The sequence below is a fragment of the Salmo trutta genome, chromosome 28 (assembly GCF_901001165.1).
Source record: "Salmo trutta chromosome 28, fSalTru1.1, whole genome shotgun sequence".
Classification (NCBI taxonomy): domain Eukaryota; kingdom Metazoa; phylum Chordata; class Actinopteri; order Salmoniformes; family Salmonidae; genus Salmo; species Salmo trutta.
In genome coordinates this window covers 6,566,430-6,583,681 of record NC_042984.1, presented here as the reverse complement: position 1 = coordinate 6,583,681, position 17,252 = coordinate 6,566,430, and the positions used below count along the sequence as shown (strand labels likewise).

Genomic DNA, 17,252 nt, shown 5'->3' with positions numbered 1-17,252 from the left:
AACATGGTCCCAGATCTGTGTGTCCCTTTATAGCCAACATGGTCCCAGATCTGTGTGTCCCTTATAGCCAACATGGTCCCAGATCTGTGTGTCCCTTATAGCCAATATGGTCCTGCCTAACCTGGTCCCAGATCTGTGTGTCCTTTATAGCCAACATGGTCCCAGATCTGTGTGTCCCTTTATAGCCAACATGGTCCCAGATCTGTGTGTCCCTTATAGCCAACATGGTCCCAGATCTGTGTGTCCCTTATAGCCAATATGGTCCTGCCTAACCTGGTCCCAGATCTGTGTGTCCCTTATAGCCAATATGGTCCCAGATCTGTGTGTCCCTTATAGCCAATATGGTCCTGCCTAACCTGGTCCCAGATCTGTGTGTCCCTTATAGCCAACATGGTCCCAGATCTGTGTGTCCCTTATAGCCAATATGGTCCCAGATCTGTTTGTCCTTAATAGCCAATATGGTCCTGCCTAACCTGGTCCCAGATCTGTTTGTGCTGTAATATACAAGACCTGGGACCAGGCTATAGCCTAAGCCTCAATAGGCAGCCATCCATTCCTATAGCCATCATCATCTTATAGCTATATCCCCTCTGTCTCAGGGACCATAGCAGTCGGTTATACAGCACAAACTGATCTGGGACCAGGCTATAAGCCTACACTGCAGTCCAATACCCACATAGTCGTCCTATAACTAAAAATACTCCTTCTGTCTCTTAGATGGTTGAGCAGGTCACAGACTTGGGCTCCCCTGGCCTCTGTGATCCCCTAGTGAATGTCAATAGGAGGTGTAGCAGCAGAGAACAGGCTAAGTACAGAGGAAGGTGTAACAGCAGAGAACAGGCTAAGTACAGAGGAAGGTGTAACAGCAGAGAAAAGGCTAAGTACAGAGGAAGGTGTAGCAGCAGAGAACAGGCTAAGTACAGAGGAAGGTGTAACAGCAGAGAACAGGCTAAGTACAGAGGAAGGTGTAACAGCAGAGAACAGGCTAAGTACAGAGGAAGGTGTAACAGCAGAGAACAGGCTAAGTACAGAGGAAGGTGTAACAGCAGGGAAACAGGCTTAAGTACAGAGGAAGGGTGTAACACAGAGGAGACAGGCTAAGTACAGAGGAAGGTGTAACAGACAGAGAACAGGCTAAGTACAGAGAAGGGTTAACAGCAGAGAACAGGCTAAGTACAGAGGAAGGTGTAACCGCAGAGAACAGGCTAAGTACAGAGGAAGGTGTAACAGCAGAAGCAACAGGCCTAGTACAGAGGAAGGGGTACAGCAGAGAACGAGGCTAAGTACAGAGGGAAGGTGTACCTGCAGAGAACGGCTAAGTACAGAGGAAGGTGTACAGCAGAGAACAAGGCTACGTACAGGAGGAAGGTGTAACAGCAGAGAACAGGCTAAGTAGCAGAGGAAGAGGTGTAAACAGCAGAGAACAGGCTAAGTACAGAGGAAGGTTGTAACAGCACAGAACAGGCTAAGTACAGAGGAAGGTGTAACAAGCAAGAGAAAAGGCTAATACAGAGGAAGGTGTAACAGCAGAGAACAGGCTAAGTACAGAGGAAGGTGTAACAGCAGAGAACAGGCTAAGTACAGAGGGAGGTGTAACAAGCAGAGAACAGGCTAAGTACAGAGGGAGGTGTAACAGCAGAGAACAGGCTAAGTACAGAGGGAGGTGTAACAGCTAGACAGCTAAGTCAGGCTTACAGGACCTAGTACAGAGGAAGGTGTAACAGCAGAGAACAGGCTAAGTACAGAGGAAGGTGTAACAGCAGAGAACAGGCTAAGTACAGAGGAAGGTGTAACCAGCAGAGAACAGGCTAAGTACAGAGGGAGGGTGTAACAGCAGAGAAACGGCTAAGTACAGAGGAAGGTGTAACAGCAGAGAACAGGCTAAGTACAGAGGAAGGTGTAACAGCAGAGAACAGGCTAAGTACAGAGGGAAGGTGTAACAGCAGAGAACAGGCTAAGTTACAGAGGGAGGTGTAACAGCAAGGAGAACAGGCTAAGTACAGAGGAAGGTGTAACAGCAGAGAACAGGCTAAGTACAGAGGAAGGTGTAACAGCAGAGAACAGGCTAAGTACAGAGGAAGGTGTAACAGCAGGAGAAACAGGGCTAAGTACAGAGGAAGGTGTACAGCAGAGAACAGGCTAAGTACAGAGGGAGGTGTAACAGCAGAGAACAGGCTAAGTACCGAGTGAGGTGTAACAGCAGTAGAACAGGCCTAAGTACGAGGAGGTGTAACAGCAGAGAACCGGATAAGTACAGCAGGGAGGTTAACAGCAGAGAACAGGCTAAGTATCAGGAGGGAGGTGTAACATGCAAGCGAACAGGCTCAAGTACCAGAGGAAGGTGTAACAGCAGAGAACAGGCTAAGTACAGAGGGAAGGTGTAAACAGCAGAGAACAGGCTAAGTACAGACGGAAGGTGTAACAGCAGAGAACAGGCTCAAGTACAGAGGGAGGTGTAACAGCAGGAGAACAGGCTAAGTACAGAGGAAGGTGTAACAGCAGAGGAACATGCTAATGTACAGAGGAAGGTGTAAACAGCAAGAACAGGCTAAGTACAGAGGAAGGTGTGTTGTAACAGCAGAGAACAGGCCTAGTACAGAGGGAGGTGTAACAGCAGAGAACAGGGCGAAGTACAGAGGGAGGTGTAACAGCAGAGAACAGGCTAAGTACAGAGGAAGGTGTAACAGCAGAGAACAGGCTAAGTACAGAGGAAGGTGTAACAGCAGAGAACAGGCTAAGTACAGAGGAAGGTGTAACAGCAGAGAACAGGCTAAGTACAGAGGAAGGTGTAACAGCAGAGAACAGGCTAAGTACAGAGGAAGGTGTAACAGCAGAGAACAGGCTAAGTACAGAGGAAGGTGTAACAGCAGAGAACAGGCTAAGTACAGAGGAAGAAGGTGTAACAGCAGAGAACAGGCTAAGTACAGAGGAAGGTGTAACAGCACAGAACAGGCTAAGTACAGAGGAAGGTGTAACAGCAGAGAACAGGCTAAGTACAGAGGAAGGTGTAACAGCAGAGAACAGGCTAAGTACAGAGGAAGGTGTAACAGCAGAGAACAGGCTAAGTACAGAGGAAGGTGTAACAGCAGAGAACAGGCTAAGTACAGAGGGAGGTGTAACAGCAGAGAACAGGCTAAGTACAGAGGGAGGTGTAACAGCAGAGAACAGGCTAAGTACAGAGGAAGGTGTAACAGCAGAGAACAGGCTAAGTACAGAGGAAGGTGTAACAGCAGAGAACAGGCTAAGTACAGAGGGAGGTGTAACAGCAGAGAACAGGCTAAGTACAGAGGGAGGTGTAACAGCAGAGAACAGGCTAAGTACAGAGGAAGGTGTAACAGCAGAGAACAGGCTAAGTACAGAGGAAGGTGTAACAGCAGAGAACAGGCTAAGTACAGAGGAAGGTGTAACAGCAGAGAACAGGCTAAGTACAGAGGGAGGTGTAACAGCAGAGAACAGGCTAAGTACAGAGGGAGGTGTAACAGCAGAGAACAGGCTAAGTACAGAGGAAGGTGTAACAGCAGAGAACAGGCTAAGTACAGAGGAGGGTGTAAACAGCAGAGAACAGGCTAAGTACAGAGGAAGGTGTAACAGCAGAGAACAGGCTAAGTACAGAGGGAGTACAGCAGAACAGGCTAAGTACAGAGGGAGGTGTAACAGCAAGAGAACAGGCTAAGTACAGAGGGAAGGTGTAACAGCAAGAGAACAGGCTAAGTACAGAGGAAGGTGTAACAGCAGAGAACAGGCTAAGTACAGAGGAAGGTGTAACAGCAGAGAACAGGCTAAGTACAGAGGGAGGTGTAACAGCAGAGAACAGGCTAAGTACAGAGGAAGGTGTAACAGCAGAGAACAGGGCTAAGTACAGAGGAGGTGTAACAGCAGAGAACAGGCTAAGTACAGAGGAAGGTGTAACAGCAGAGAACAGGCTAAGTACAGAGGAAGGTGTAACAGCAGAGAACAGGCTAAGTACAGAGGAAGGTGTAACAGCAGAGAACAGGCTAAGTACAGAGGAAGGTGTAACAGCAGAGAACAGGCTAAGTACAGAGGGAGGTGTAACAGCAAGAGAACAGGCTAAGTACAGAGGAAGGTGTAACAGCAGAGAACAGGCTAAGTACAGAGGAAGGTGTAACAGCAGAGAACAGGCTAAGTACAGAGGAAGGTGTAACAGCAGAGAACAGGCTAAGTACAGAGGGAGGTGTAACAGCAGAGAACAGGCTAAGTACAGAGGGAGGTGTAACAGCAGAGAACAGGCTAAGTACAGAGGGAGGTGTAACAGCAGAGAACAGGCTAAGTACAGAGGAAGGTTTAACAGCAGAGAACAGGCTAAGTACAGAGGAAGGTGTAACAGCAGAGAACAGGCTAAGTACAGAGGAAGGTGTAACAGCAGAGAACAGGCTAAGTACAGAGGAAGGTGTAACAGCAGAGAACAGGCTAAGTACAGAGGAAGGTGTAACAGCAGAGAACAGGCTAAGTACAGAGGAGGTGTAACAGCAGAGAACAGGCTAAGTACAGAGGAAGGTGTAACAGCAGAGAACAGGCTAAGTACAGAGGAAGGTGTAACAGCAGAGAACAGGCTAAGTACAGAGGAAGGTGTAACAGCAGAGAACAGGCTAAGTACAGAGGAAGGTGTAACAGCAGAGAACAGGCTAAGTACAGAGGAAGGTGTAACAGCAGAGAACAGGCTAAGTACAGAGGAAGGTTTAACAGCAGAGAACAGGCTAAGTACAGAGGAAGGTGTAACAGCAGAGAACAGGCTAAGTACAGAGGAAGGTGTGTAACAGCAGAGAACAGGCTAAGTACAGAGGAAGGTGTAACAGCAGAGAACAGGCTAAGTACAGAGGAAGGTGTAACAGCAGAGAACAGGCTAAGTACAGAGGAAGGTTTAACAGCAGAGAACAGGCTAAGTACAGACATGACAGAACAGGCCATGACATGACAGAACAGGCCATGACAAAACAGGCCATGACAAAACAGGACATGACAAAACAGGACATGACAGGACATGACAGGACATGACAGGACATGACAGGACATGACAAAACAGGACATGACAAAACAGGACATGACAGGACAGGACAGGACAGGACAGGACAGGTATTGACAGAATAGAACAGGACATGATAGAACAGGCCGGAACAGGACATGGGAGAACATTTTATGACAGAACAGGACATGGCAGGAACAAACAAGACCTGACAGAACAGGACATGACAAAAAAGGACAGAACAGAACAGGACAGAACAGGACATGACCTGACAGAATAGGTTATGAAATTACAGAACAGGACATGACAGAACAGGCCAGAACAGGGCATGGGAGAACATTTTATGACAAAACAGGACATGGCAGGACCAAACAAGACCTGACAGAACAGGACCTGACAAAAAAAGGACAGAACAGAACAGGACAGAACAGGACATGACCTGACAAAATAGGTTATGAAATTACAGAACAGGAAACGGCAGGACAAGACAGAACAGAACACAACAGGACAGGAAATGTAAATCCATAATCCCTCCACAGCCAACGAAGGGCCACCAGAATTACACTAAAATCTCTCGCTCTCTCTCTATCTCTCTCGTAAAACACATCGCACACAAACGTCACCTGTGTCTACGTTCCACAGAGTTCAACAGAGGCATGACGGCTTAGACCCAACTAGTGTTATGAAAAACAGACAGGCTGATAAACCCCCCTCTCCACTCTCCAAACTCTACGACCTTCGAGACCACACCGTGACCTTTATAGCTGTTCTGACTGAGTGTCAAGGTTGTTTCCATGGGTAGGATACACACAGACACTAGGCTATGCAGCCGTGATGCACATAGGCAAAGCTGCCAACCAGACGAATCCATGTGAGAGGAACAGTATAACAGTAGTGATGGTGAATTGTGTTTTCAGATGTAATGTCTTTCTTTTAGCGTTAAAACATGGAGGAGACAAGACCAAATGTCAAGGACCTGAGAACTCAATAGACCCGAGACAGGTAGGCAACGTTAACAGGAAGCGAGACAGGTAGGCAACGTTAACAGGAAGCAAGACAGGTAGGCAACGTTAACAGGAAGCGAGACAGGTAGGCAACGTTAACAGGAAGCGAGACAGGTAGGCAACGTTAACAGGAAGCGAGACAGGTAGGCAACGTTAACAGGAAGCGAGACAGGTAGGCAACGTTAACAGGAAGCGAGACAGGTAGGCAACGTTAACAGGAAGCGAGACAGGTAGGCAACGTTAACAGGAAGCGAGACAGGTAGGCAACGTCAACAGGAAGCGAGACAGGTAGGCAACGTTAACAGGAACCGAGACAGGTAGGCAACGTTACATTTGGAGACATTTGCCTGCATCACAAATGGCATCTAATTCCCTTTATGGTGCACTTGTTTTGACCTGGGCCCATAGGGCTGTATAGGGAATAGGGGTGCCATTTGGAAGGAAAACATTCTAAATGTCAGGACATTACTTCAAAACGAGCAAGACAAATGTTCTGGACCAGTCAGTATGGATGTGCCAAATGTATCAGCTTATTGCTACTTTCTCTCAGTGCCAAATGACTCATACGCTGATAGTCAAACACTGTGTGAGCAGCACAGCACTGCAGCATGACACATTCAGCACTGTGTAAGCAGCACAGCACTGCAGCATGACACATTCAGCACTGTGTAAGCAGCACAGCACTGCAGCATGACTAGGGTTGGAAAATTCTGGTAACTGTCAATAAATGACATGGTTTTCCCGAAATCCCGGTTGGAGGATTAGCGGAATCAGGAAGGAATAAGCAGGAAATCCGGAAGCCTCCAACCAGGATTTCTGGAAAACCAGGGAATTTATTGAAATTTCCCATAATTTTCCAACCCTAATAAGCATGACAACTTCAGTACTGCTGGTAATGGCAGACATAGAGAAGTTACTTAAAGGAATCGGTTCCAGAATAAACATTTATCAATAGAGTTACTGTGTGGTATCAGTGTTGAAATTAGATTCTAGATGTACGAGGCACCAAAACCTTTAGATGTACGAGGCACCAAAACCTTTAGCTGTACGAGGCACCAGAACCTTTAGATGTACGAGGCACCAGAACCTTTAGATGTACGAGGCACCAGAACCTTTAGATGTACAAGGCACCAGAACCTTTAGATGTACGAGGCACCAGAACCTTTAGATGTACGAGGCACCAGAACCTTTAGATGTACGAGGCACCAGAACCTTTAGATGTACGAGGCACCAGAACCTTTAGATGTACGAGGCACCACAACCTTTAGATGTACGAGGCACCAAAACCTTTAGATGTACGAGGCACCAGAACCTTTAGATGTACGAGGCACCAGAACCTTGCTCTCAATAAAGCTTCAAGTTTCTCAGTGTCCAAATCACCAACAAAACTAACATGGTCCTAACACATAAAGACAGTCGTGAAGGGGGCACGACAACGCCTATTCCCCCTCAGGAAACTGAAAAGATTTGGCATGGGTCCTCAGATCCTCAAAAAGTTCTACAGCTGCACCATCAAGAGCATCCAGACTGGTTGCATCACCGCCTGGTATGGCAACTGTTCGGCATCCGACCGCAGGCACTACAGAGGGTAGAGCAGACGGCCCAGTACATCACTGGGGCTAAGCTTCCTGCCATCCAGGACCTCTATACCAGCCGGTGGCAGAGGAAGGCCCCAAAAATTGTCAAAGACTCCAGCCACCCAAGTCATAGACTGTTCTCTATGCTACCGCACGGCAAGCGGTACCAGAGCGCCAAGTCTAGGTCCAAAAGGCTTCTTAACAGCTTCTACCCCCAAGCCAAGCAATTCTATTTAACTAGGAAAGTCAGTTAAGAACAAATTCTTATTTACAATGACAACCTAGGAACAGTGGGTTAACTGCCTTGTTCAGGGGCAGAACGACAGATTTGTACCTTGTCAGCTCGGGGATTCGAACTTGCAACCTTTCGGTTACAAGTCTAACGCTCTAACCACTAGGCTACCCTGACTGTACATTAACATAACATCTCTTTCTATGGCTATATGGTATTCCATTCTATATGTTCTTTAAACACATGTTAATTACATGTAACTTTTAATTAATACAAATGTATTAACTGTATATTAAAATGTACTGAACTTGACCTCGACATAAACCAAAGTTCAATGTACCATACGATTCTATCACAAAATAAAGTAGATTTGAACGTTGGACTCATAGTGTTACAGAAATCTAATGTAGGAAAACATTTCCTAAGAGGTAGTCTTTCATGAAAAGTAACAACAAAAGATAAAAGCATGAATAGATGTAATATAATAATGAATCCATTCTCAGTCACCTCCCAGGAGGTGTGTTGTGTAACTATAGTGGGTAGATTAATAAAGAGGAGGGAGTGCTATTGTGTCCACACACACACACACACACACACACACACACACACGCACGCACACACAGACATGGACACATGGACGGACACACAGACACACACACACACACTGGAGATTCGGTGGGTGAAGCTCAATTCCATGTTGTGGCTAGTAACAGTATAGTCACAGTGTAGTGACAGTGTAGAGAGACACCACGGTTGGTATGGAGAGAGAGAGAGAGACCACGGTTGGTATGGAGAGAGAGAGACCACGGTTGGTATGGAGAGAGAGAGACCACGGTTGGTATAGAGAGAGAGACACCACGGTTGGTATGGAGAAAGAGAGACACCACGGTTGGTATGGAGAGAGAGAGAGACACTACGGTTGGTATGGAGAGAGAGAGAGACCACGGTTGGTATGGAGAGAGAGAGAGACCACGGTTGGTATGGAGAGAAAGACACCACGGCTGGTATGGAGAGAGAGAGAGACCACGGTTGGTATGGGGAGAGAGACACCATGGCTGGTATGGAGAGAGAGAGACACCACGGTTGGTATGGAGACAGAGAGAGACACTACGGTTGGTATGGAGAGAGAGAGAGACACTACGGTTGGTATGGAGAGAGAGAGACACCACGGTTGGTATGGAGAGAGAGAGAGACACTACGGTTGGTATGGAGAGAGAGAGAGACACCACGGTTGGTATGGAGAGAGACCACGGTTGGTATGGAGAAAGAGAGACACCACGGTTGGTATGGAGAAAGAGACCACGGTTGGTATGGAGAAAGAGAGAGACCACGGTTGGTATGGAGAAAGAGAGACACCACGGTTGGTATGGAGAGAGAGAGACCACGGTTGGTATGGAGAGAGAGAGACCACGGTTGGTATGGAGAGAGAGAGACCACGGTTGGTATGGAGAAAGAGAGACACCACGGTTGGTATGGAGAAAGACACCACAGTTGGTATGGAGAAAGAGAGACACCACGGTTGGTATGGAGAGAGAGAGACACCACGGTTGGTATGGAGAAAGAGAGACACCACGGTTGGTATGGAGAGAGAGAGACACCACGGTTGGTATGGAGAGAGAGAGACACCACGGTTGGTATGGAGAAAGAGAGACACCACGGTTGGTATGGAGAGAGAGAGACACCACGGTTGGTATGGAGAGAGAGAGAGACACCACAGTTGGTATGGAGAGAGAGAGACCACGGTTGGTATGGAGAGAGAGAGACCACGGTTGGTATGGAGAAAGAGAGACCACCACGGTTGGTATGGAGAAAGAGACCACAGTTGGTATGGAGAAAGAGAGAGACCACGGTTGGTATGGAGAAAGAGAGACACCACGGTTGGTATGGAGAAAGAGAGACACCACGGTTGGTATGGAGAGAGAGAGACACCACGGTTGGTATGGAGAGAGAGAGAGACACCCACAGTTGGTATGGAGAGAGAGAGACACCACGGTTGGTATGGAGAGAGAGAGAGACACTACAGTTGGTATGGAGAAAGAGAGAGAGACACTACGGTTGGTATGGAGAGAGAGAGAGAGACACCACAGTTGGTATGGAGAGAGAGAGAGAGAGAGACACTACGGTTGGTAGAGAGAGAGAGAGAGAGAGAGAGACACCACAGTTGGTATGGAGAGAGAGAGAGACACCACGGTTGGTATGGAGAGAGAGAGAGAGACCACAGTTGGTATGGAGAGAGAGAGACACCACGGTTGGTATGGAGAGAGAGAGAGACACACCACGGTTGGTATGGAGAGAGAGAGACACTACGGTTGGTATGGAGAGAGAGAGAGACACTACGGTTGGTATGGAGAGAGAGAGAGAGACACCACGGTTGGTATGGAGAGAGAGAGAGACACTACGGTTGGTATGGAGAGAGAGAGAGAGACACCACGGTTGGTATGGAGAGAGAGACACCACGGTTGGTATGAGAGAGAGAGAGAGAGAGAGAGAGAGAGAGACACCACGGTTGGTATGGAGAGAGAGAGAGACACCACGGTTGGTATGGAGAGAGAGAGACACCACGGTTGGTATGGAGAGAAGAGAAAGCACCACGTTTGTAGGAGAGAGAGAGAGAGACACCACGGTTGGTATGGAGAGAGAGAGAGACACTACGGTTGGTATGGAGAGAGAGAGAGAGACACCACGGTTGGTATGGAGAGAGAGAGACACCACGGTTGGTATGGAGAGAGAGAAAGACACCACGGTTTGTATGGAGAGAGAGAGAGACACCACGGTTGGTACGGAGAGAGAGAGAGACACCACGGTTGGTATGGAGAGAGAGACACCACAGTTGGTATGGAGAGAGAGAGAGAGACACCACGGTTGGTATGGAGAGAGAGAGAGAGACACCACGGTTGGTATGGAGAGAGAGAGACACCACGGTTGGTATGGAGAGAGAGAGACACCACGGTTGGTATGGAGAGAGAGAGACACCACGGTTGGTATGGAGAGAGAGAGAGACACCACGGTTGGTATGGAGAGAGAGAGAGACACCACGGTTGGTATGGAGAGAGAGACACCACAGTTGGTATGGAGAGAGAGAGAGAGACACCACGGTTGGTATGGAGAGAGAGAGAGACACCACGGTTGGTATGGAGAGAGAGAGAGAGACACCACGGTTGGTATGGAGAGAGAGAGACACCACGGTTGGTATGGAGAGAGAGACACCACGGTTGGTATGGAGAGAGAGAGACACCACGGTTGGTATGGAGAGAGAGAGACACCACGGTAGGTATGGAGAGAGAGACACCACGGTTGGTATGGAGAGAGAAAGACCACGGTTGGATAAACAAATAAATATTCTATTGGACATGTCTTTTGTTTTAGAAAACCATAACACTTATTTATCTTCCCCAAATACTGCTCCGCACTACAGCATAATAATGATTTTTTAATAATTGCCATAATCCATGTTCAACTTCAGTGTTTTAGATAGTCTTATTCACTGTTTTGACCCTGTAAATCCATCTTCTTACTCAAGACTTTAACACTCTACAGGTGTCACGGTTTGACCACAGCAGGGAACCCTGGCTCTCAGCCTCTCACATGAATTCATAACACAGAGATTTATTTTCATAAGACTCAAGACCACATTCCTCCAATATCCAGTGTGTTTAAAACACCACGACTCCGTAATCACAAAGAACGTCAGAGCAGGAGTGCTGATCTAGGATCAGATCCCCACTGGTCATATAATCTTATTTATGATCTAGATCAGCACTCCTACTCTGAGAGGCTTTGTGTATACGGCCCAGACTCCCTGTAGACTGAGGCTCTGGGAAACTCAGTCCACATATTGCCAGGTCTAAGAGGGTCTCTGCAGCAATAAGCTCTGGGTTGTATAAGCTCTGTGATGTGTCCCAAATGGCAGCCTAGTAGCCCCATATGGGAGCCCTGGTCAAAAGTAGTGCACTATAAAAAAGGGAATAGTGTGCCATTTGGGACATATCCCTGGATGTCATGCTACAGTATAAACCAAAGACTTGGGCTGTATACATTCTGGGGATACTAAGCATATAATTCAAATCCAGACAGTGTAGTACAGTGCACCTCAGTCAGTGCAATTGGCAATTAGATGGTACTCAGTCCACATATTGTCATGGCTCATCAAGGGGTTAGACACTCAGCAGTGATATGTTCTGTTATTAATTCATCCAAACCCAGAACTAGGTCGAAATCTTACGTGCGCAGGCTCCCGAGTAGCGCAGAGATCTAAAGGCACTGCATCGACGTGAGAGAGGCGTCACTACAGACCATGGTTTGATTCCAGGCTGTATCACAAACGGCCGTGATTGGGAGTCCCAATAGGGCGACGCACAATTGGCCCAGCATCGTCCGTGTTTGGCCAGTGTAGGCCCGTCATTGTAAAATAAGAATTTGTTCTTAACTGACTTGCCTAGTTAAATAACATGTTAAATAAAGGTTAAATAAAATGTTAAAGGTTAAATAAAATGTTAAATAAAAAGGTTAAATAAAGGTTAAATAAAGGTTAAATGTTAATAGTCTATCACAGTAAGCATCGTAAATGGCTCGTTTTCGGCCATGGCCCATAGTGCTCTTGGGGAAATGTCATTTGGGACCCGATCACAATCGAGAGTTAAATAAGCTCAGTGCAGCTCAGTCCATCGTTGCAACGCACATCCCTCCATGACATTGAAGCGAGTGTTTTCTCCTGTAGCAGCCTACTGTCATCCCTTCACTATACTGGCTCTGTCTTTACTGAAACACTCTGGGGAGTCAACTACTTAGTCTCCAGCGGTTGTTTGAAAATGTTTTTTTCCTAAATTGGTCAAGGCAGGGAATGGGACAGATTTAGGAACATACAGGAAACACATTCCTGATAATAAAACAAGTTATACATTATTTTTTATAAATAAACTATATAAACTCTCTGAATGTTCCTCAATATGTTTTAACAACAACATGTTTTAACAACAGCAATCTGTTATCAACCAGAATATAATAAAGAACACACTAATGTGTCATTTCAGACACTGATTGTGGCCAGGAATAGTTCATTGTGTATGTACATCCCTAAAGCCTTTCTTCAGTCTCTGACTGCAAGGCACCGTGTCACAAGTCTGGAACTAAAATCTAAATACAGCATACCTCTGGCCCTTTGCTATTTGTCTACATGCATCACAGGGGTGTCAATTGGGTATGGCAATGTATAGCAGAGTATTAAACCATTCCAATCCTGATTAAAAGACAATAGCAGTTTAGCATATTAGGGCTGGCTTTAGGACCGGCTTTAGGACGATGCAGACGCCTTGGAGCGGGCAGGAAGGCTGTTTGCCTGGCTGCAGTGAACAGCATGACTTTCCCTTCAAAACAGTGCAGAGGTTAAAGATGGCTGTAAAATGGCTAGGTAACTGCTGTTTGACTTGACATGAAACTAAACTAGAGTTTTTAATCCCAGTGCAGAGCTAGTGTGTAGCAGCTAATTGCTGTAAAACATGTTGTCGTAGAATGTAATTTATGTCCCTTATCAACTGAGGTGAATGAAAATACAGCAGCCAAGGTGATCATGGCTGGAGTCAATTTTGTTTGTTTTTGCTGTTCTACGAATAGCATTATAGTTTTTAAATTGTGTAGAAATGCAGTAAATGAGCTTCAACACTGTCACTTTGCCAAACCCTATGTTAATCTGAACTGACCCCACGTCTATCTGAACTGACCCCACGTCTATCTGAACTGACCCCACTTTGCCATACCCTATGTTAATCTGAACTGACCCCCCATACCCTATGTTAATCTGAACTGACCCCCCATACCCTATGTTAATCTGAACTGACCCCACTTTGCCATACCCTATGTTAATCTGAACTGACCCCGCTTTGCCATACCCTATGTTAATCTGAACTGACCCCCCATACCCTATGTTAATCTGAACTGACCCCACTTTGCCATACCCTATGTTAATCTGAACTGACCCCCCATACCCTATGTTTATCTGAACTGACCCCACTTTGCCATACCCTATGTTAATCTGAACTGACCCCCCATACCCTATGTTTATCTGAACTGACCCCACTTGGCCATACCCTATGTTAATCTGAACTGACCCCACTTTGCCATATCCTAGGTTTATCTGAACTGACCCCACTTGGCCATACCCTGTTAATCTGAAATCATGTCCCAATTTAGCTGCATTTAAAACATAACTGGCCACAACAAACTGGCTACAATTGGGAGCAGGGGTGCAACTTTCCCTGGCCACACGACCTCCCCACCGGAGATGCCTCAGAGCGGTTGAGTAGGCTGTTTGGTGGCTTCAGCCGGCTGGATTTAGGACCACGTGGACACCACAGAGCATGCAGACAGGCTGTGCAGCTTCTGACCAGCACTGTGCTGCTGTCTGTGTGTTGCACTTTTTCTCAGAGTTGTAAAAGCAAGCAGAGCAGAAACTGGCTACTCTTTATTTGACTGATGTAGCTGGCAAGGTAACAGCTGTTTGACTTAACTGAAAAAAAGTATTTATTCCCACATTAGCTAATGTTTCATCCTCTCTCGACTGAAGTTCTGACTGAAGAAAATTAACTAGCTAGCTAGCTAGTAGCTACCACAGCCAGTTCAGCTCTAGCTATCTGTCAGTTTTGTAGCCTTTTTGTTCCGTTTCAACAGAAGTAAATTAACTTGGCTAGTTTTCGCCAGTAGATGTATCATTAGAGCTTGCCAAAAGTTGGCTAACGTTAGCTAGCTAGCTAGCTCACTTACTTTAGGTATTATTTGTGCCTCAATCACACTACAGTAGACTTCAATCAAACGATGAAACCAGCGGTCAAACGATCGAAAAGACCAATATTCAGATGTTTTTTTGACAGCGCAGTGTGAGTTTTTATTCGAGTCAGTATAGCATTGTAACGTTATTGATCTTTCAGTTTCCCTAGCCAATTCCCTACTTTTCACACTGACATAGTATAAACAGCTCTACAGGCTTCACTGTGATGGTGCACAGTCAGTACACAACACAATATTAATGATGATGAATGGATACAGATACTGTATGTTTGAATGCCCAGTCATATTCATATCATCTCAGACATCAATTACTGCAGTTTAAGGCCATCCATAGAACATACTATATGCAAGTGAAACTGAATATCATGCACTCAGAAATGTAATTCCTCTGCTGGAAGTGTAAAACACAAAAGGGGACATATTTGCATTATTTGAAGGCTGGAATCATTTTTTTTTTGTAGAGCAGTAGCAAATAGATCATTTTTTCCCCATGGCACACGAGACACCCGTGAGATTTTGCCCCTGTTTATTGAGGAGGCCGCTTGGGATGCCACGTTCCAAGGAATATGGGGATTGTGACTCAGACGCAGCCATTTCATGGCTATTCATTGTTTCATAACATTCATTGTGTACAGTGTTTTGCTGTGTCTGAGAGTCCTTTAGGTGCCTTTTGGCAAACTCCAAGCGGGCTGCCATGTGCCTTTCACTGAATAATGGCTTCCGTCTGGCCACTACCATGAAGGCCTGATTGTTGGAGTGCTGCAGAGATGGTTGTCCTTCTGGAAGGTTCTCCCATCTCCACAGAGGAACTCTGGAGCTCTGTCCGATTGACCATCGGGTTCTTGGTCATCACCTTGACCAAGACCCTTCTCCCCCAATTTCTCCGTTTGACCGGGCAGCCAGCCCTAAGAATAGTCTTGGTAGTTCCAAACTTCTTCCATTTAAGAATGATGGAGGCCACTGTGTTCTTGAGGACCTTCAATGCTGCAGAATTTTTTGGTACCCTTCCCCAGATCTGTGCCTCGCTCTACGGAAAATTCCTTCGACCTCATGGCTTGGGTTTTGCTCTGTCATGCACTGTCAACTGTGGGACCTTATATAGACAGGTGTGTGCCTTTCCAAATCATGTTGAATCAATTGAATTTACCACAGGTGGACTCCAATCAAGTTGTAGAAACATCTCAAGGATGATCAATGGAAACAGGATGCACCTGAGCTCAATTTCAAGTCTCATAAACATTTACATTTTAGTCATTTAGCAGACGCTCTTATCCAGAGCGACTTACAGTAGTGAATGCATACATTTCATTTCATGCATTTTTTTTGTACTGGTCCCCCGTGGGAATCGAACCCACAACCCTGGCGTTGCAAACACCATGCTCTACCAACTGAGCCACATAGCAAAGGGTCTATATACTTACGTAAATAAGGTATTTCTGTATTTGCTTTTTTATAAATTTGCAAACATTTCTAAAAGCCTTGTTGTCATTATGGGGTATTGTGTGTAGATTGATGAGGATTTTTTTTATTTAATCCATTTTAGAATAAGGCTGTAACATAACAAAACATGGAAAAGGGGAAGGGGTCTGAATACTTTCAGAATATTGTACATTATAAGAATAATGGTCCTGCTATAAATTCAGGGAATTTCCCAGTAAATAAATAAAATATTTATCATTGGGTAACATAAGGTGAAAAATTTATAAAGTACATTTTTATTTGATATTTTAAAAAGGTCAGAGACGCAATAGGATGTTTTTTTTCTTTAATAAGAAACATTAGTCACTATGGTACAGCACTATGGTCCTGCACCCACCCATCCATAACTGCATCTATGCGGGATTTTACTGTACTGAATGTTGATGACGGTGCTCAGTGCTCACGCTTTTGTCAGTCTTACCTTCTTGACAGATTTGAGAGTGGGCACCGCAGTGAATGCGGCGGACTGCAATTCACCGACATTCATGTTCATGTCGCTGTTCTTGCTAACGGTCATCGCTGAATATTTTTCCGCGACGTTCTCGGTCTCTTTTACATATTTTGTTGCCTGTTGTTTCACCACCTCCAATTTACCGTCCACGACCGCGTCTGTCATCTTCGCATTCAAGTGATTACGACCTCTTGGTTGAGATTTGTGACGATGTCCGACTTGGAAAAGCTAGTCTTTCTCTCTTGTTGTCACGCACTGCTCGCTTTTCGTTGACCGGTATTTCCGAACCCGACACAGTCTGTTGAACCCAAAATCAAGACATGGACCATGTAACGTTACTATAGTGAATATTATTAGCTGGCGTGTAAGCAGTGTAGTCAACTGTTGTTGTCGGTCATCCGCCGGTCTACCAGTTACAGTCGGTTGTCTCAGTCACAAGCTCAGCATCCGACGTTAGATCAGTCACCTGAATGAGTGGGCGGGATGTGGAAGGCTCTCGGCCAATGGCCAGCCGAGATAGTGAGAATGGACCGTTCGTGTGCCCAATGAGAGCTGGACTGGACCCATCTAATTTTTTGTTGATAGCATCATCACCAGTGCTTGCCCACAGTCAATTTTGTTCAACTTTTGATTTTTGTGTATTGATGATCAATGAAGTGTATCAATAGCTACACTATGTTAATATAATTTAATGAACAGATGTTACACGAATGAGTTCAAAGTCAAATAATTTGTAATCCACTAACGT

The 17,252-nt window shown here is 45.9% G+C and overlaps 1 protein-coding gene across 2 annotated transcripts in view; it reads right to left on the bottom strand.

Moving 5' to 3' along the window:
• LOC115165332 (S-adenosylhomocysteine hydrolase-like protein 1) overlaps positions 1 to 16,957 on the bottom strand; it is a 45,619-nt gene extending 28,662 nt beyond the window's left edge. For both annotated transcript variants that reach the window (XM_029718405.1, XM_029718406.1), the window contains exon 1: positions 16,475 to 16,957. In XM_029718405.1, the coding sequence (XP_029574265.1) occupies positions 16,475 to 16,669 (195 nt within the window). In that variant the 5' untranslated portion in view covers positions 16,670 to 16,957. The remainder of the gene's footprint in view (positions 1 to 16,474) is intronic.
• Between the last annotated feature and the right edge of the window lie 295 nt (positions 16,958 to 17,252).